This window comes from Trachurus japonicus, chromosome 19 (assembly GCF_045865225.1).
Source record: "Trachurus japonicus isolate A0001 chromosome 19, Traja_1.0".
NCBI lineage: Eukaryota > Metazoa > Chordata > Actinopteri > Carangiformes > Carangidae > Trachurus > Trachurus japonicus.
In genome coordinates this window covers 20885770-20905545 of record NC_140925.1, presented here as the reverse complement: position 1 = coordinate 20905545, position 19776 = coordinate 20885770, and the positions used below count along the sequence as shown (strand labels likewise).

Here is a 19776-nt window from a genome sequence, read left to right as displayed (position 1 = left end):
CAATAAAACTCATTTATGGTGGATAGAATTTATTCATTATTTTACATCAGCTATACAGTTAATGTGAACAGATGAGTGGAGCACAACGTTGTGATGCACCATAGCAGCATCACCTGAAAATATCCTGTTACAACACCTATAAATAACCAATGGTGTTATGACATTATTATTTGTCAGAACAAGACTGCAAGGCGATGAAGATCTCGTGTTTATTTCGTTTTTTGTCATTATGTAGAGGGAACAAGAATTCACTTTGTCGTCAAAGTTAGATAAGAGAACATGGAGACGAGGAGGGCTTTAGATCTCATCCACGAAAGGTGTTTTAATAAGGTTGCCGCTGGACGCCATCGTCTTCTTTCCAGACATGAATTTCTTGGCAGCCTGGGAATAAAGAAACATAAACAACATAAATTACTACAAATCATTTTGCCATTTCGACCCATCTTAACCCAGCACTGATAAGAACCGCATGTCTTACGTTGGCAACATCGGTCAAGGAGACGTTGTCGATGTTCTTGGAGATCTCCTCGGCCGAGGCGTAGGTCCCGTCGGTCAGCGCCTGAGTCCCCAGAGCCTCCAACAAACCCTCAGAAGTCTCCAGAGACATGAGGAACTGCCCCTTTAGCTGGGCCCTGAGAGGGAAACAACACAAACCCAACATCAGCCACAACTGGGCAAAGTAGAAGAAGGCAACATCTAATGTGACTGCTTTTCCTTTTTCTAAGAGCAGAAGGAAAATGTCAGTGGTTAGTCTTACCCTCATTGAAACAATACCATGCTGTGGTTTAGATCTGAGTGTTTTCTTGATTATCATTTTCTGCAGTGAGATGTTTTAATGTAAGCTGCTGCTGGCCCATACCTATTTACTGTACCGGCCTCACTTTGTAGTAGGGATGTCACAATTACTTGTTTTCACAATTAATCGCGGTATTAAACACTGCAATTAATTGATCGCAAAGATTCCTAAATACCGTCACTTTCCAAAAAAACATTATGTATGAACCGTGACAGCAGATGTGACGCCAAAGTAAATGTAAATGCACAGATACTGGTCCATTTACCTAACGTAGCATTGAATTAGTAGGGATTTAAATGCTAGAGTGTCATTTGTAATAAAAAAAAAAAGATTAAAATTAACTTAAACATTTGGTATCGATGACAATTAATGACTTGAATATTTCAAACACTTCCCCTGGTGGATTAATAATTGGTCATATTTTAATAGATATTTAAAATATTTTATAATTAGTAATGTATATTTGAACTATATTTGATTTTACACATTAATAGTGTTGTGAAATTAATGAATGCATAATAATCGTGATAATCGTAATACCATGATTATTTCTCTGACAATAATCGTTCCAAAAGAATCTATTATCGTGACATCCCTACTTTGTAGTATTAGTGTCAACTGAAATAGAAACGTGACATTTGTTCAGTGTGTTGACAACGTCTTACTTGGCCCGTGTGAGGTCAGCAGCTGTGACTCCACCATCAGCAACAGCCTTCACCTGGGCAAGAGCAGCCTTGATCACCTGCACACAAGACACGAGGTCACATCAGGACGTTTCAACTTTTACTTTTTCTCTCACTTCTGATCAGTTTGTGGTGAAACGGGCTTCTGTCGTGTCTATCAGATACTCACATCACCAGTAGCTGTAGCCTGGGAGATGGTGTAAACCCCAAACAGACCAGAGTCAGAGTAGCTGGTATTGAAAGCACTGACCTGTTCAGAGAGAAAAAACACAAAAACAACACAAAAATGTCAGAAAATTGTTTTTTACAGATGCTGTTGTGATCATGGTTAAAGGGACATTGTGTAAGTTCTCCTGTTATCTATTCACGAAAATCGATTATTACGTCGAGAGAAAGCCGGTAAAACGTGAGTCAGGTAAAGAATACGACATCACCATGACAACATATTGTCAGGTGTATTGTTTTCCCTCGTGCTGACAGACCACTAGTTTACTTAAAGGCTTGTTTATGCCGTTACGTGCAGCGGCTGTTGTCCGTCTGCCATCTAACCGATTTCACGTGAATGCAGCATGAAAAATACGACTGAGTTGCTTGTGATCTACAACCGCACCGCTAGATGGGAGTAATTCCTACACAATGCACCTTTAACAAATTAAGAGTATGCACGTGTCTATTGGAAACTGACAACTCACATCAAAGGGGTCAGCGGTTGCCTGAGCAACAGCCTGGACCAGTTTGCTGGAGGTGTTGGACCCCCTCTTGACATGAGGTCCAGCCCCCAGCACCTGCTGCAGCACCCCGAAGACCAGGGCCTCGCTGCTGCCTGCTGCTGCCGACGGGCTCACCACCAAGGAGTGGACCAGACTGCTGGTGCTGGCCAGACGGCTCTCACCTGGAGGGAGGGAGGGGGGGGGGGGAGGAGGAAGAAGAGAGAGGAGGAGGAGGAGGAGGAGGAGGAGGAGGAGGAGGAGGAGGAGGAGGAGGAGGAGGAGATGAGACAGGGAGGAATACAGTGTTTCGTTTTCTCTGGTTGAAGCGTTAAAGCAGAAGTAAGTGGTCCGGTGGTTTTGGCTAATGCTGCGTTCCAGGCAGGCTTTTGAAACCGTAAATTACAGCTTCAAGTCACAACTTACGACTTTGTAGCGTTCCAGGCAACCCACTCGTGTTTTTCCGACCTGTTTTACCTGTGAAAGTCACTATAACGGCCACTCGTAACTTCTGACCCGTGAACTCGTACCAGATCGAACTGGTACGACTTCACAGGTCGGAAAAACACCAGTTACGAGTTGCCTTGAACGCACCATAACGTCTTGTCAGCCGATGGAGTTAGCAGCCCCCGCCCTCGTCATGGATCTATTGGTCCTCGTCCCTACGTCACCACATTCAGGCGCATCCCTTGGCTGCACACACAGAGAGGACTGCCCCTTTATGCCGTTCTCTCTCCTCATTGGATAAAGGTTGTAGGATACAAGGAATGTTTTCTCCTGGGCTCAGAGCAGAGCAGAGTGACTGACAGACCCGTGTTTCAGACCAAACACTCTATAGAAGTGATTGCTGTCGGAAGATACAACTATTTAAGACTTAGATTAACACAAACATATCGCTTACTTCTGCTTTAAAGGCATAGTGCGGTGTTGTGTAGGACCATGCACATGTCGTGGGTTCAGCTCACCTCCACGATACTGAGCTGTCGCCCCTGTGGTGCCCGCCCCGCTGCGGATGTTGAGGAACTGCTCTCCAACCTGCTTCAGCACAGCGTGGTCAACACCTGGAGGAGAGATGAACACCATTAACTTAATGATCTTTAACACCACTCTCAGTTTGATACTTTAATATCCCATTCTGCCGACGCATCCCTTACCAAGCCCCACAAGAGCCATTCTTGCACTGGTGAAATTGTTCTGGACAAACTGGTGCAGCTGGAGGGAAACACAAACAATAGAAGAAGAAAAAAAAGAGAAAGGATTGAGTAGATAATAACAACACTGGGATAAATAGAATAAACTCTGGGGAAATACACACATGTTCAGAATGGATGTTGTCAACCATGTGGTCAGGGCAGTACAGAGAGTTACACAGGGCGTTCTTGTAGGCTGCCGCATGCAGAGCTTCAATCACAGCTGGAGAAGAGGAGAGAAAGAGGCATGATCATAAACTGCAATATGACATTTGAAAGTTGTGATGTTTTCTAAAGCAATTGTCTGCATGGTGGAGACAAACACACTTTTTCTTTCTTACAGTTAAATGATGGTGTCGTCAAGAGACAGGCTGGTAAATTCAGTCATTAATCACAATGTGCTCCAGGGGAGAATCAAAGTGAACTGTATATTATCATAATAAAACATAATAAATCAAATGATCCATGTGTATGTGCGTTGCTGCGAGGGAACTAGAGGTCCTACCTGTCTGAGTGCATCGCTGCGAGGGAACTAAAGGTCCTACCTGTCTGAGTGCATCGCTGCGAGGGAACTAAAGGTCCTACCTGTCTGAGTGCATCGCTGCGAGGGAACTAGAGGTCCTACCTGTCTGAGTGCATTGCTGCGAGGGAACTAGAGGTCCTACCTGTCTGAGTGCATTGCTGCGAGGGAACTAGAGGTCCTACCTGTCTGAGTGCGTTGCTGCGAGGGAACTAGAGGTCCTACCTGTCTGAGTGCGTTGCTGCGAGGGAACTAGAGGTCCTACCTGTCTGAGTGCATTGCTGCGAGGGAACTAGAGGTCCTACCTGTCTGAGTGCGTTGCTGCGAGGGAACTAGAGGTCCTACCTGTCTGGGTGCGTTGCTGCGAGGGAACTAGAGGTCCTACCTGTCTGAGTGCATTGCTGCGAGGGAACTAGAGGTCCTACCTGTCTGGGTGCTGTGTACAGCCTGTGCCTTGTCCATCTTCACCCTGGGTGTGAGGTCCGTCACCTCCCAGGGCCTGAACTCTGGGGCCGTCGTCACGTTGATCAGATACTCCATCACTGTGTCGCTGCACAAAACAATATGAGTCTGTGCTATTATCCACCACTACACACACAGAGTATGAAACCCTGTCTGCTGAATACTTCACTTCTTTTGAACTATTCTCAAATCTTGCATCCACTACACTGGAACACAAATTAATAAAAAAACAAAAAAAAACAGTAGTTCCTTTCATTCTACACATTATTCTGAGACTTACATGTCATCTCTCAAGCAGTCGACGGTGTAGATCATGTTCTCTCTGGTGGAAGTCACACTGCAGGGAAACACAGACATGCTGCTGAGACCGCAGAGACTTTGCGTACAGTAGTTTGCTATCAGATCATATTGTACTACACTGTACACATTGCACACTTGTGGTGCAAGTACAGTGCTGCAAAAATGAGAAAACTGTCGGTAGCTTACAATGATGCATTTCGAATACCTTTCATGCTCTTTTAAGAAACTACATGTACAGGTTCAGGTGTCGACTTAACCAGTCAAGCAACAGCATCATAGCAGCACCAGCTACGCACAGTGATACCAAATACTGGTCAGGTCTCTGGAGACACTGGAACAGGTGTCTGTCTGTGTTTTAAATTTATGATGGTGTTTTTTATCTTGTATTGTATGTGTCTTTGTATTGTCTCCTTATAATGGACCTGAGTCCATAATAAAAGATTATCTATCTATCTATCTATCTATCTATCTATCTATCTATCTATCTATCTATCTATCTATCTATCTATCTATCTATCTATCTATGACTCGTCTTTCATGGTTACTGACCTCAGGCTGCCCCCCACGGCCTCAACACCACGACAGATCTTGAAGGCTGAAGCTCCTTTGGTTGTCTGGAGAAGTACAGAAAGACAGATCAGGAGCTAATACTCATGGTCCAGATATACATACATATATACAGCATTAAACCAGAAGGGAACAGGCTGAAGTGAAGTATCGTACCAGGTTGGAGGCCAGTCGGAGGAGGTGGGTGACCCCCTGGTTGTCGGGGGTCTCATAACGACAACCGGCCTTGATAAACACTCCGATCTTGGAGGCTGGGGAGTAGTTCTCCAGTGAGGCTATCACCAGGCCGCTGGGCAGTTTGGTCACCTGCAGACAAGAGGACAGACACACATCCAGGTCAAATACACAGATCAAACACAACATTCAGTTCAGATTGAACCTCAGTTCGTATCATATTTTATCTGGCATCACTTCGGCATTCAAAAGACATTTTATATGTAGCAGAAAATGAGAGGAGACAAGTACCGGTAGTTACTTCATAAACCATCAGTTTCAAGTAACAAACTCATATCTTCATTCTCTGATTCCACACTGTGCTGTCCAGACAAAGCCCCCAGCCCCCAGCCCGGCAGCCTCATCACTACCCACCGACAGCCCCTGGAGAGAGCTCGAGGCCGGCCGGGGGCTGGGTGAGTGACTGTCTCTGTGGAGAAGAAAGAGAAGTCGACCACCACTGACCTGCACATCCTGTGGCTGCAGCTTTACATGTTCAGCAGCCGCGGTGGTCTCCAGCTTACGGGCAGCCTGGGCCGCGTAAAGCCTCGTCTGGAAAAAAGAGAACATGGGAACGTGTTGCTTGCTGATTGAAACAAGAGCAGTGACAAAAGAAAAGAAAACAGACGTATGGAAAGACTGTAAAATGATGGGATCAGAGGCTCTAAATCTTGTAGGTATAAAGAAATATTTTTAATGTCTATATAACCCTGATGAAGGTTTCCTGATCGAAAGCTTGTTTATTAAAATACTGAACTTGCATTTTCCAAGTGTGCAGATACTTTCCTTTTTTTTTTTCTTACACACTTTTTGTGGTTTTCTGGCACCTTGGCATGCACTGGGTGCCAGTACGGTGATTTACTCCAAATATCTATTTAAACGAATTCTTCATCACAGTTATTAGGGTACACTATGTACAAGACAAATGTTATAGTAACTGATCCTGAACTAATTGGTAATAGCTTTGATAATAACCTCATCACAATATTTATTCTGTCATCTGGTCTTCATTCACAAATGAAGTGTACCATGTAGAACTCACTTTACATACAGTATGTGGGGAATTTAAACATCAGTGTTCACTGATACAATGTGACATGACAACCTGGTTAACTCTGATCAACATGACAAAGAGCCACAGAGCACTACACTGGACCTGTGGTCGATTATGTAACTACCAGCTTCTTAGTTCAATTCCAATATTTCCATTACAACATTTTAAAAGTGTCCTACATATATATTTCAGTATTTGGGGTCATTATACTATAAAAGAATAAATAGTTGCTGGGCCAGGATTATGTTATCTGGTCATGTGAGATTACCTCACTGATCTTTACAATTACCTTGTTGTATACTGAAAAATGAAGTTTTGAATCAAGACTATAACTGCTGATGTTGAATAAGAAATGTATGATAAGGAAGCCACATCAGCTGTAGGAGGGGTGATGCTAAATCCAGACTACACTAACTATAACGAGCTCTGGCTTGTTGAGTGGCCCTAGGTTTAGTGAATTGGGTTCAATATTAGTTCAAATTGATACAATTTCAACCAATTTAATATTAGTTTGCGAGTATTAGGACTTATTGTGCAGTTCCCAGGTGGTTTGCTGCTGGTTAGACAGTGTTATGTCAGACTTAAGCTGCCCGCTCCTCCTCTGCTGTACATCACAGACTCTATTACATATTACATACATATATTTACACTGCACCGACCTCCCGCGGAGTTACACGGACACCGACTGCGTCTACCACCGCACCGACACGCAGCCTCACCGGGTCAGTCTGTAGGCTACTTACCGATAACCGACTGATTCCTCGGATCCCCTTCATCTCCCCTCTCTCCTTCAGCCAGGACGAAGAGCCAATATGGCCGCTTCAAAGTGCCCTACCCAGCATGCTCAGCGGCTCAGCGGCGCCTCCACGCAGAACTACTGCGCAGCCAATGAGACTGCGCCCTCTGCTGCCATGGAGACAAAACAGTAAGCCCATAACACACTATTATATCTACAGTAAAAGAACTTGGACTTTTTGGTGAACATTTTAATTTCCCTATGAAAACATTTCATCAACAGATAAATAAATAAATACCTCAAAGTAAAACCCCACTTCAATGGATAAACGAACTCAGAATGTATAAAAAATCTTTGCATTACATGAAAAGCAAAAAAAAAATGCCCTAAAGTTATTTTCTTTGCTGGACTTATTTACTGGACTGAGACCCTCACGTTCTCTTTTCTTTTTCTTTTTGTTCTTGATTGATCAAGATAGCTGATTCAGCACTGTGAATTTATCTGTTATCAATGCGCCTTTAATGTTTGTATTTTGAAGATACTTCAATAAAAAAAAATAAAAAAAACACACACACAATTATATAGCAAATAAATGTACAGGCCCCTACATATGTGTAGAAAGGTTCCGCAATGGCGTAAAATGTATTTGCATTAGCATCCACAAGACTCGTTAAAGAGTCAAGAGTACTGATTTGTATTATTAATAAAGGATAAAAAACATATTACGAGTAGAACAACACGCAGAAGAATACCTTCCTCTCTGGATATGTATTCATAGACTTAGTACGTTAAAAATTAAGGAATTCAACTCGAACTTTCTGACAGGAAATCCTTGTTTTTATTACTAAAAAGTATTTCCTGTCGTTTCCAACGTGCGTCTCTACTGCGCATGCGCGTCCGCTGCTCCGCTCACACGTGCGGTGAACGTTTGGTCTCGCGGCTGGCTGCATGTAACTCAGCTCTCAGACTTTGTGTCGTTACTGAAGAATACTTACAAACCCACTATCTCGACTCTCGTTCCCCCTTTAGACGTTCAGAAGGCAATAGTCCTCCGTGAAGCACTTCGCCGAGAGGGCCGGACTAGAGAAAACAACTGAACATGGTGAGTGAGCTCCTGATGAACGAGCATGCTAGCACACAAGCTAACTCCTAGCAACCTGAGGAAACAGGACCGCACAGGGAACTAATCTGAGAGTCAAAGTTACACACCCGCAGATATTAGTTAAAATGAAGCGCCCTTTTGTGCTTAATGTGACTTTTCTTTTTGTTTCTTGTGCCGTGACCAGACTGAACCTCAGGTGAACCCCAAGGCCTACCCGCTGGCCGACGCCACGCTGACCAAAACCATCCTGGACCTGGTGCAGCAAGCCTCCAACTACAAGCAGCTGAGGAAGGGGGCTAACGAGGGTGAGCAATCACACTAACATATAACTATATAACTAACATATAACTAGGAAAAACTAACTTCTCCAACAGCATCGTAGTCTGTTATGATAACCTCACATCGGTGGAGCCAGTGAAACGTGGTGCACCTTCAGGTCGACAGCATGGCATTCACAGACCTATTTAAAAGACCCTGAACAGGAACTGCACTTAAACAATTTACTTAATAGTAGAACTGCAAAGCACTAAAATGTGTTTATTTCCTACAGGAAATGAAGCAGTGATTGTTTTTGAACAGTTGGCTGGAAAAAATACATGACTTTGGGCTATGAGAAGTTTTAATCAGTATATGCCACTTTTTAATGGTGTTTTTAAACCGATAGAATAATCAATAAGGCAGGTAGTTGTGGCCCTGTGCCATTGGTCCAAAGACATTTTATTGCAGTTGATGGTGCTAAAAAGTTGCCCAAGTGGAATGAGCTTGATGGTTTTCAGATTATTAATAATATTCGGTCATAAGTCCACACTTCTGGAGAAAATGTAGATTGTTTTAGTGCATCAACTGTAGGGAAACCAATATTATCCCAATGATTATGACCAATTGTCATAAGGGTCAGAATTATCTGTGTTGAGAGCATCATGCAGAATCTGTGCTTTGGTCTAAAATTAGAAGACAATTGCTAATCAGCAACCAGTGAGATTAGTCAGAATTGTGCATCTATTTGAGAAACTTAACATTTTTACATTTCTCTTGCTTCTTCTCCAGCCACTAAAACCCTGAACAGAGGCATCGCTGAGTTCATCGTGATGGCTGCTGATGCCGAACCACTGGAGATCATCCTCCACCTGCCACTACTCTGTGAGGACAAGAACGTCCCGTACGTGTTTGTCCGCTCCAAGCAGGCCTTGGGCCGGGCCTGCGGGGTGTCCCGCCCCGTCATCGCTACCTCTGTCACCATAAAGGAGGGGTCTCAGCTCAAGCCCCAGATTCAGTCTGTTCAGATGGCGATTGAGAGACTGCTCGTGTGAGCGTTATTGCACTGTTGTGACCAGATCTCCTGAAGAAGGAGATATTCCAATTTAAGAGTAACCCATTTTCTGTTTGATGACAAAACAGATGTTATACATGAAAAGAAAACATAGCTGTCGTTTTATTTTTTATCTTTTTGAAGATCACATCGTCTTCAGTGTTTCAGTTTGCTATGACATCACTGGATTCATAATAAAATCATTTTTTATTTAAACATCACGTTTCCCTTGTAGTCTTTAATGTTTTATTCATATTATGTCATAAAGCGTCAGCCCAAAGTCACCTGGACACCTTTGTTTCATTGCAACCCATGAAAGTAATGTTTTGGTTGTCAGCATGTTACACTGGTCACTTAACAATGTGGTATGAAAACTTCCATGAATTATAACAGAAGACCCTAACTTGGAAATCTTTTTTTTTATTTTTATAACATACAGTGTCTCTTTGGAGGTCACTTGTATTAAATTGTACATATAAAACTAAGGCAGACTGTTTTCTATGAAAAAATGACTTAAGGAATGGCTTCATCACTATTGCAGGCAGTGGGATGAGATTTACTCTGAGTCTTTTGTAAAAGAACAGTAAAATGTAACATTGTAGTATCATTTTTTTTTAAAAAGGTATAATGTGATCCCCAATGAAAAAGGAATGTGAAATGTTCTTTCTAAATGTGCTTATTTAATATGACTTGGATTTATTTACATGAGTGCCATAAGGGTTTTAGGTTATTGCAGTGGCACAGCTGTATTGATTGAATTGTTGCGCTGTGTCCCTCGGGGGCTTCCCTACACTCCCCGGTAGCAGCAGCAGCCCACGTTCACCTCATGGATGTATTATATTATCGGTTCACCTTTAAAAAGACGAGGTGGTCGTGTTGTTTTCCTGGGTGGTGCCGTGAAGGCCTCGCTGTGGTTGGAGGCTGCAGTGTGGGAACAGGGAGGGTGGCGCTAAACCTCCGTTATGTTTCCGCCCATGTGACTGAAGTCCTGAAGTCCAACCGGGGACCTTAACCCTAACTCTGCAAAGTTGGACGAAGGTGAGAACGTTTCCAAAAGTCTGCGCCGCGGGGGTCTTTACCATAGACTGTAAAGGTCTTTGCGTAAAAGCTTTTGCGCCATTAAACGCAGCAAAGGTGGTGCGTTTTAGGTCCGTAGCGCATTAACCATGGCTGACTGCCCTGTCATCATCTCTGAGCGGGAGGTCGCGGGCCTGCTGCGGTACAGAGAGCTGCTGCCCCGGCTGGAGGGGGCTCTGGGGCAGTTCTCCAGGGGGCAGGTGGTCCAGCCGGTCCGCTGCACCGTGCCCCTGCAGAGGCACAACGGGTGAGGGCTCGAGCCACACACACTGCAGCAGAGCAGAGGTAGGCTACAGTCAACCAGTCAAACATTTACAGTCTTACTGCTGCCACTCATTCCCAGCTTCCTGGGAGTGATGCCTGCCTACATCGAGCACGACGGGCTCCTCTGCACTAAGCTGGTGTGTTTCTACCAGAGGGAGGAGGGGTCCACTCTACCGTCCACCCAGGCCACGGTGCTGCTGCTGGACCCGGAGCACGGGACCGTCAAGGCTGTGAGTTCACACTGATCACATCATCACATCATCACATCATCACAGTGTGGAGACTTTCATTCAGAGCAGTCAGCATGTAACATGTTTCCCTCCACCTGCTGCAGGTCCTGGGTGGAGAGGTCATCACGGCCATGAGGACCGCTGCAGCCTCAGCGATCTCTGCTAAGGTGCAACCTGCAGTCTCTGGGTGCAACCTGCAGTCTACGGGTGCAACCTGCAGTCTCTGGGTGCAACCTGCTTCACATTTAAACAACACACTTCTGTTTTCTACTGTTGCACTGATGCTCCATGACTCTGTCCTGTGACTCTGTCCTGCAGCTGCTGATGCGTCCAGACGCGGAGGTGTTGGCCATCCTGGGGACTGGACATCAGGCCCTGAGCCATTACAACGTCTTCACTGAAATGTTCTCATTTAAAGAGGTAGCGCCACAAAACTATCTTGTGCATGTGCAAAGAGCAAATCTGAACAGAACAAAGTTCAGGGCAATATAATGGACAGGGCCGGCCCCAGGATTTTGGTGGCCCAAAACAATATTTTGTTTGTGGCCCCCAGAAACACTCCAAGCACAAACACAGACATGTTTGTGTTAAATGAATTGGGTTGGTAGCCCCGCCCCCAATATCCTGTTAGTGGCTCAAAATCAAATTGTTAGAATAAAAGGAGGAGGTTTTAAAGCAGAAGTCAGCGATCCGGTGGTTTTGGCTACGTCTTGTCAGCCGATGGAGTTAGCAGCCCCCGCCCTCGTCATGGATCTATTGGTCCTCGTCCCTACGTCACCACATTCACGTGCATCCCTTGGCTGCACACACAGAGAGGACTGCCCCTTTATGCCGTTCTCTCTCCTCATTGGATAAAGGTTGTAGGATACAAGGAAAGTTTTCTCCTGGGCTCAGAGCAGAGCAGAGTGACTGACAGACCCGTGTTTCAGACCAAACACTCTATAGAAGTGATTGCTGTCTGAAGATACAACTATTTAAGACTTATACAAACACAAACATTCACCTGACTTCTGCTTTAACATCAGAATGTTTTTTGGCTGCTGTGAACATGATGTTGTGAGACTGTTCTTGTTTCTTCCTCTCCAGGTGCGTGTGTGGAGCCGCAGCAGAGAGCGGTGTGAGACGTTCAGCCGCTCCGTCTCAGGTCCTGTGAGGCCGTGTGTGTCTGTGGAGGCGGCGGTGGAGGGGGCTGACGCCATAGTAACAGCCACCAGGAGCACTGAGCCGCTGCTCTTCGGCCAGTGGGTCAAACCAGGAGCCCACGTGGCAGGTGAGGGGCAATAACCCAGGACAAGGACATATTATTCAGGTTTATTCTGGATAAAGTGATGGTTTTACAGCTTTCTCTCCTGTTGCTGAGCAGCTGTGGGCGCCTGCAGGCCAAACTGGAGGGAGCTGGATGACGTGTTGATGAAGGAGGCCGTGGTGTACACCGACAGCAGAGAGGGAGCGATGACCGAGTCTGGTGATGTCATTCTCTCTGGGGTCAGTGTGTAATCGTGCTTTCAGGCGGACTAGATCAGATCACCGAGGCGTGTCGCTGCTGCCTCCCTGTGAAGGACGTGTGGAAAAGATGACTGTGGTCTCGTTTCCAGGTGGAGGTGTTTGCAGAGCTCGGAGAGGTCATAAACGGGACAAAACCTGCTCACAGAGAGAAGACCACTGTGTTCAAATCCCTCGGTAAACTCCTGCTATATAAATCCTTTCAGTGTGGAAAGTACTTTTCCAGTTTCTAACTGGACTTTGGTGGAACTGAATGTGTTTTTTATGACAGGAATGGGAGTTCAGGATGCAGTGTCCGCCAAGTTGGTATTTGACCAATGGAAAGTCAAAAACAGCCAACCATGAGGTGTCCATGGAGCTCAGTCCTCTGTTTGACCACTGTGGTACACAAGCTGATCATGATGAAGACGATAAAAAAACAACCTGATGCTAAATTTTGTACTGAAATGATTAGTCCATTAATCATATAGTCAAGTATATGATGATTCCAGCTGTTTGTCTTTTTTTACCACTGAAAATCAACTTTGTTATTGTGAGTGACTGAAATTTTACACTATATGTTAGATCTAAACAAACTTTAAAGAAACAGAACATATCATTTTCAAAAAAATTTATTTGCTTAAAAAAAAATCAGCATATTACTATGTGAAAATGAAACCACATTTAGCAAGAAAGTAAATCCACATGTGCACTTCACCTGTGCCACTGAAACACTGATAAAGAGTCCAGATTTACTGTGATTCCCCAGAGCACCCATGCAATTTGATCATTGCTCATTTCAAAATAAAATGCAACTGCTGAATATTTACTGCTCAAGGTCATGTTGTACAACAAAGACGGCAAAATGAGTCACGACCATGAAATGCTGAGACAACTGGCTCATAGACTTCATAAAACACAGCAATAGATGGGGTCAAAATGATATGGTCACACACCATGATGACGGCAATTAGCATCACGTACTGAGTAAAAAGCCGACTGTTAAAAGCACTTTCTGAGCAAGAACTTAGTGAAAACTTGAAATGATGGATAAAACTTTTACAGTTAAATAGAGACCGAGCCAACGCAGCAGCGGTGGTTGAACTGTACCTTCACATGCCCGACTGTCAGTCATAAAACACTGTGTATTCATTTATCACAGAGTGAGGGGGGAGCAGTGATTTATCTAGAAAGCTTTTAGGAACAAAAGAAGATAATAATCTGTTAAATATCTATCAGACTGTATAATGTATAATTACTATTTAACTTAGCAGCTGCTACAACACGTTATAACTCTAATCATTTAAGGGTTAAACCATTTCTTCATAACTGCACTGATGGAAGGTTAAAACAAAAGTAAAAGGAAGAAAAACAACATTTTAGTGTTCTTGGAGTGACTACAACGTGATGACCGTCGACTGAGTTTTGGCAGCGCCTCAGTCTCGTCAGATGACACATGTAAACAAAACGGTCCGTCAAACCACGGCTGACAACAGACTGACAATGAAAAAAAAGGAGAAATTAGAGCTTCTAAAAAAAAGATTCATCTCAAAGTAGAATTTCATCAAGGCAGCAGGAATCTCTTAGTGTGTAGGGGAGAGAGCGCAGTGCAGGACCTCCTTCTGTTATAGAGTTAAATCTAGGGTAACTTCTTGGTAAATTCACGTTCAAGTAGTGTTTCTTCACAATGTCTGAGGAAAAATGACATTAATGTTTTTTTCTCTTTTTGTAAAACCCTCCCTCTTTCTCCTTAATCAACCCCAGATCCCAAATCAACCCCCACCCTCACATTCCCCAAGGCCTAGGCAAAGTCACTTCATTCCTGTCTATCTGAAAGGACTTAACAGATGTAAGAACCCACGGGCCAGATTTGACTGAAATCTGTCCGTGCTGCTTAGATCTGTGAAGTTCTTTCGGATGGAAGACTGATCTACCAGAGCTTCTAAATAAGCAAAGACACTGGGGTGAACAGATATTTGGGAAACCTCAACATCATCCTCTTCCCTCCGAGAAGGCGAGTTCTGACTGCAGACTTATTTTCTACTCCCTGTGCTTCTCCATTACAATATCCTGCACTTCCTCTTCCTCTTCTTGATGGGTGGGGGGCACAGGACCGCCCTGATGGCTTCATCAAACACTGTCTTAAGGCCGCGCTGCGTCAAAGCTGAACACTCCAGATATTTCACAGCACCTGGACCAGAGGAGAAACAGGGAAACACAGTCAGTCATGACATTGTTTTACTTTTGCATGAAGCATGAGCATTAAGTCCAAAAAATATTCTACAACTTTAGTTACATAAACTAGCAACTGAAAAATTGCAAAGTAGGAAGATGTGCAGATCAAAAATAAATCTTAAAATATCAACAATGGTGGACAAATTCGGCATCATTTTGCTTTCTAAAAATATGGGGTGGTACCACTATGGTGTGAACTTAATACATTTGCATGATGCAATTAGAAAAATTTGATTTTTGAATTTTTATGGCTTCAGAAAAAGGATCTATCAGTTTAAAACTTTTTTCTTTTCTTTTTTTAACTGTTATTGTAATTTGAAGATGGATGATCGTAAATGTCAATGTGCTGAGCATCAACTGACTTATTTCTTTAGCCATGGCCAAGCCTTGAGGGTAGATGATGGGGGAGAGCTTCTTTTCCTTGAGCTTCTCGATGGTGTCCTTGTCGTCTCTCAGGTCCAGCTTGGTGCCCACCAGGATGATGGGCGTGTTGGGGCAGTGGTGTCTCACCTCAGGGTACCACTGCAGGGGGAGGACAGAGTCAGAGGCTCGATACAGACCGACAGTTTGACACCGCGTGGGATGTGGGTGGATTTCCAAAAGAATAGATTTCTCTCCAAGTTTCCTGGTTGTTGTCCAAATTCAACATGATGTGATCTCTGAGGAACTCACACAAAGCCCTCCTTAATGTAATGAGTCACGACACATGATATTTATCTCACTTTACCATCTGAATTCAAATAATCCCCCTCAATTTATCTGTTCTATTGAATTGCTTGAAGGGGAAAAAAGCAACAAATAATTCAATTATATTTAAAACAACTGTATCAAAATACTATCAACACATGGGCCAACTTACTGTTGATCAACTTTGACTGTTTTTGCATGACAATATATTTTTGTTTTCAAGGCTGCATGATTAAAGGGGAAATTAAATATATAGAAATACATTTATTATCATGAGATTGTGACCAGAGCTGAAAATCAATTTATGTAAGCAACTGTGCAATAAGGGGTGAAAAATAAGATGTCTGTTATGGGAATCTAAAATCCCAAGAGTAAAGCTATACTTTTATAGCCAAGTCTGAAAAATGTAAACAACGGCCAAAATCCCATATCTGGGTCACTGACAAACTTGCGTCAATTCCTTCTCCACCCAACCTAATCTGAGGAATCAGAAACATAGGAAACTATGTGGAAAAGAGTTAATGAGTTTTTGGGATGTGTTGGGATGTGTGCTTGCAGTGAGGGTAAATGCTGAGAAAGCTTTAAAGAGCAGATTGTTCTCACCTTGGCACGGACGTTTTCAAAGGAAGCTGGACTGACAAGGGAGAAGCAAATCAGAAACACGTCCTGAGGAGAGAAATATGACACCATTAGCCAACGCCAACATCACAAGAGACAAACGTTCATTCTAAGATTTCCATTGTTTCCATTAAAACTGAAATACTAATCCAATAATTATCAAATTAAATAAAACATTCATGAATCCAATTGTGAGCTGATCCTGTTGCTTAAATACAAACTCCCACTTTCAGCTTCCTATGAGTCTTGGCACAGAGACCACTTTGTTGGTCAAAGGACAAAGAGGGCAAACAAGAGCTCCCTTTCACTTCCTCCAGACAGTGTATAGGTACTGTGGATACGAGGCTCTGCTCTGCTGAGTGCACAGACTCTATATAAAGTGTTGCAGGCCAGTGAATGACTCCAAATCAATGCTGGCAAAGTGAAAACAGCATCCATGCCAACATTGTTTGGCTGATACGAGTCTGAGCAGGACAGTGGACAGAGTCAGGCAGTTGTTACTGCTGGTGTGTGTATCTATACATACTGTCTGTGGGTAGGACAGTGGCCTGAGCCTGTCGTAGTCCTCCTGTCCTGCTGTGTCCCACAGCCCCAGGTTCACTGGTTTCCCATCAACCATCACATTGGCAGAGTAGTTGTCGAAGCTGTAGGAAAGGAGGTGGAGATTAAGTTTAAAGTTAAAAGAAGAATGCACATCATTGTAAAGTATGATAGAATGAGGACATAGAGTTGATGACAAACTGCTCAGGGTTTACTATGCCTATGCATTAATTTGACTGTTAGCTTCCCCGTAGTGAACTGTAGGTGTGGTGAGCTACAGGGATGTTACTTACACTGTGGGGATGTACTCTCCAGGAAAGGCATTGGTAGTGTAGCTGATGAGCAGGCATGTTTTACCCACAGCCCTGGGAGGAGAGAGGAGGGCGGGTTTGGTAAATACAGTGATAAATACCCAAGACTCAATGATAAATCATCAATTTATACTTATCAATAGTTATTGTGTAGTCTACACAGTGACATTAAAACAGCTGTTTACTATCTATAGTACAAACTGCAGGTTTAACCGGTCCCACAAAAATTCTGTAATCCACAACAAAAAAGGTCCACAAGCTTGTTTGATGATACTGGGACAGAAGAGTGATGTGTTGACCGCTGCTTGTCTGGCAGGTTAACAACTCATCTGAGTCAAGTTCAGCCTGAAAGATCACCAACCTTATTCTTTCTTTACCAAATGAGCTTTTAGCTTCACTGTGGGTGTGTCTCCTACAATCATATGGATTTTTTACAGACTGGCTGTCTTACTGATTATTTGATCATTTACCTCTGACAAAACATTAGACACTCTAGTCTGTGACATTAGTGTCACTAGTGCTCAGGTGGTGCTTTCTTTATGTTTGAAGGTATTACTTAACTAGTTAAAACCTTTGGTTTAAAGAAGCAGTGTCCTAACAGCCAATAATCTGAGCTACAGTGTACCTAGTCTGGATAAAGTTTCCTGTATGGGATAAAGCATAAGTCAAACAATAAAAACAGTACAAGTGTGATTATGTGATGTTTGTCCTGACATAGATTTTGAAATTGCTTTGTGTTATAAGTTATATGGTCAACCAATACAACATTTTCGACTAAATCTGGTCATAGAGGCAATTTTTACAATTAAATAAAGCAGCTCATTTGACACAGCATCTGTTCATTTGATGAGTGTGGCTCGATAATGCATTTGCACAGTTTTAGTAGTAATGAAAAAGTAAAAGATTGACGAAAAAAATAACATAATATAATAAATAAGAATGATGTTTGTAGTTGATGATGTGCAAGAAACAGTTGGATAACAATGTGAGGTCTAGCTGCGTGTGCTCTTATCTCTTCCATTACACAAGACATTATTACTGAGGCGTCTTAGCATTATCAAATCAGTTAGCCTAAATGGGCTGTGACTTGTCTTTTGCATTGAACACATACAAATAAATAAATAAATTCTTCCAAGGTCAGGGGTGTCAGATCAGTCTATCACGCTGATTAAAAAAAGGCACAAAATAAACACAGCAAACACAAGAAGTCACGCAGTATAAATCCACAACTTTAACCCGCTGTGGTAGCGGTGTGTTTCAGTATCTGTCGACATGGCAGCCTGCGGCAGGTCTAATGACTGACATACTGTGGCCCATCCAGTCACACCTAACCGGGGCATGCAGATAAATCTGTCTGACCCAGCTGGACTGCAGCGCGGCCACAACAACAGCTGTCGCTCCATGTTGGCACGTTAACCCGAGCCAACTGTTGATAACTGGGTCAACCAAAAACTACCGCATTTCACGCTCAAGTCGAGTCAAACTCGGACATTTAAAGGGTCAATGTGAGAATAAAAGGACTCTTTAACTCACCCGTCCCCGACCACCACACACTTTATGGCCTGCATCGCTGCCGGTGACCCAGCTACACGGCGCAGCGGCTGGTTAGCCCGGTTAGCCTAGCGGGCTAACAGCGGCTGGGTGTCGGTTAGCCTAGCGAGCTAACAGCGGGCTAACAGCGGCTGGGTGTCGGTTAGCCTAGCGGGCTAACAGCGGCTGGGTGTCGGTTAGCCTAGCGAGCTAACAGCGGGCTAACAGCGGCTGGGTGTCGGTTAGCCTAGCGGGCTAACAGCGGCTGGGTGTCGGTTAGCCTAGCGAGCTAACAGCGAGCTAACAGCGGCTAAAGTAAAGTGCACCGGTCCCGTGTGGCCTGGAAAAGTGGAGCGACCACAAAATGACGGGACCTCGGCTGCTCTCCAAAAACTTTAAAACGTTATCGATGCAGAAGTGAACTGCTTTGTTTGACTCGCCCTCTTCACACAGCGACACCCCGGCTAAACAGGCAGGCAACACCCAGAAAAGGAAAAAGAGAAAACACATGAAAGGGGACTCTGGAGTGAAGATTGTGGGGAAAAAACGCCCACAGTTTGGAGAAGCTGCAGCTCCGAGATCCCTGCGAGTCACATCCGGTCAGCACGAGCGTCCCAGGCCGCCATCTACCGGTTACCACAGCAACCAGGACCTGACTACAGTAACTAACGAGGCTGGTGTTAATCACAGTAATGGAGGAAATAATTAAAACCTAAACCTCTTTATCAATCTAATCTAAAGGCTCTGAGTGCATTTAGGAGTTGTGTTAGAATTATGTCGTTTTATTTTTTATGATTAGACATTTCTTTAATGAAAAATTGAAGGGAAATGTTTAATGGCACTGTTGCTTTTATTTTGTACAGTAGCCTATGTAGCTGTAAATAATAAAATCCTGTAGCCTACTGTATAATGATTGGAATTTAAATCTACTCTGTGCTTTAGATTTAAGTGGGCTACATAGCTATAATGTTCATTAATTTATGAAAGCATGATGTGTGATGTTTTTTATCAACATAGAGGATGCTAACTTTACTTTTATTTGCACAGTTATAGCCTACAGTTTCTATATTATTTGGATTAGTGTGTGTTCTTCCATTATTTCTGTTTAACTTATTCTACAGGGGGAAATATGACTTTTTATTACAGCCTTAGATTCTTGTTTC

The 19776-nt window shown here is 43.5% G+C and overlaps 4 protein-coding genes and 1 long non-coding RNA gene across 5 annotated transcripts; 3 read left to right on the top strand and 2 right to left on the bottom strand.

Annotated features, from left to right (window-relative positions):
* Window positions 1-12: 12 nt before the first annotated feature.
* uqcrc2b (ubiquinol-cytochrome c reductase core protein 2b) lies at window positions 13-7295 on the bottom strand. Its single transcript, XM_085762451.1, has 14 exons — window positions 7236-7295; window positions 5904-5990; window positions 5382-5531; window positions 5208-5272; window positions 4639-4695; window positions 4322-4446; window positions 3502-3599; window positions 3341-3398; window positions 3152-3247; window positions 2172-2371; window positions 1649-1729; window positions 1462-1538; window positions 479-632; window positions 13-381 (listed from the first exon to the last, which is right to left on the bottom strand). The coding sequence occupies exons 1-14, from the start codon at window positions 7266-7268 to the stop codon at window positions 298-300; spliced, it is 1365 nt and encodes a 454-aa protein (XP_085618577.1). The 5' UTR covers window positions 7269-7295; the 3' UTR covers window positions 13-297.
* Window positions 7296-7304: 9 nt separating this feature from the next.
* Window positions 7305-9860, top strand: snu13b (SNU13 homolog, small nuclear ribonucleoprotein b (U4/U6.U5)). Its single transcript, XM_085762289.1, has 3 exons — window positions 7305-7417; window positions 8487-8635; window positions 9378-9860. The coding sequence occupies exons 1-3, from the start codon at window positions 7305-7307 to the stop codon at window positions 9638-9640; spliced, it is 525 nt and encodes a 174-aa protein (XP_085618415.1). The 3' UTR covers window positions 9641-9860.
* Window positions 9861-10706: 846 nt separating this feature from the next.
* crym (crystallin, mu) lies at window positions 10707-13515 on the top strand. Its single transcript, XM_085762341.1, has 8 exons — window positions 10707-10963; window positions 11060-11210; window positions 11315-11377; window positions 11529-11630; window positions 12297-12480; window positions 12574-12695; window positions 12806-12890; window positions 12985-13515. The coding sequence occupies exons 1-8, from the start codon at window positions 10806-10808 to the stop codon at window positions 13056-13058; spliced, it is 939 nt and encodes a 312-aa protein (XP_085618467.1). The 5' UTR covers window positions 10707-10805; the 3' UTR covers window positions 13059-13515.
* On the bottom strand, window positions 13313-18821 carry LOC146967928 (ras-related C3 botulinum toxin substrate 1). The gene is made up of 6 exons (XM_085762342.1): window positions 18617-18821; window positions 17066-17137; window positions 16759-16876; window positions 16218-16280; window positions 15290-15449; window positions 13313-14883 (listed from the first exon to the last, which is right to left on the bottom strand). The coding sequence occupies exons 1-6, from the start codon at window positions 18649-18651 to the stop codon at window positions 14753-14755; spliced, it is 579 nt and encodes a 192-aa protein (XP_085618468.1). The 5' UTR covers window positions 18652-18821; the 3' UTR covers window positions 13313-14752.
* A 17-nt stretch (window positions 18822-18838) lies between these two features.
* Window positions 18839-19118, top strand: LOC146967927 (uncharacterized). The gene is made up of 2 exons (XR_015034438.1): window positions 18839-18884; window positions 18935-19118. It is a non-coding gene; the product is annotated as an uncharacterized LOC146967927 (long non-coding RNA).
* The last annotated feature ends 658 nt before the right edge of the window (window positions 19119-19776 follow it).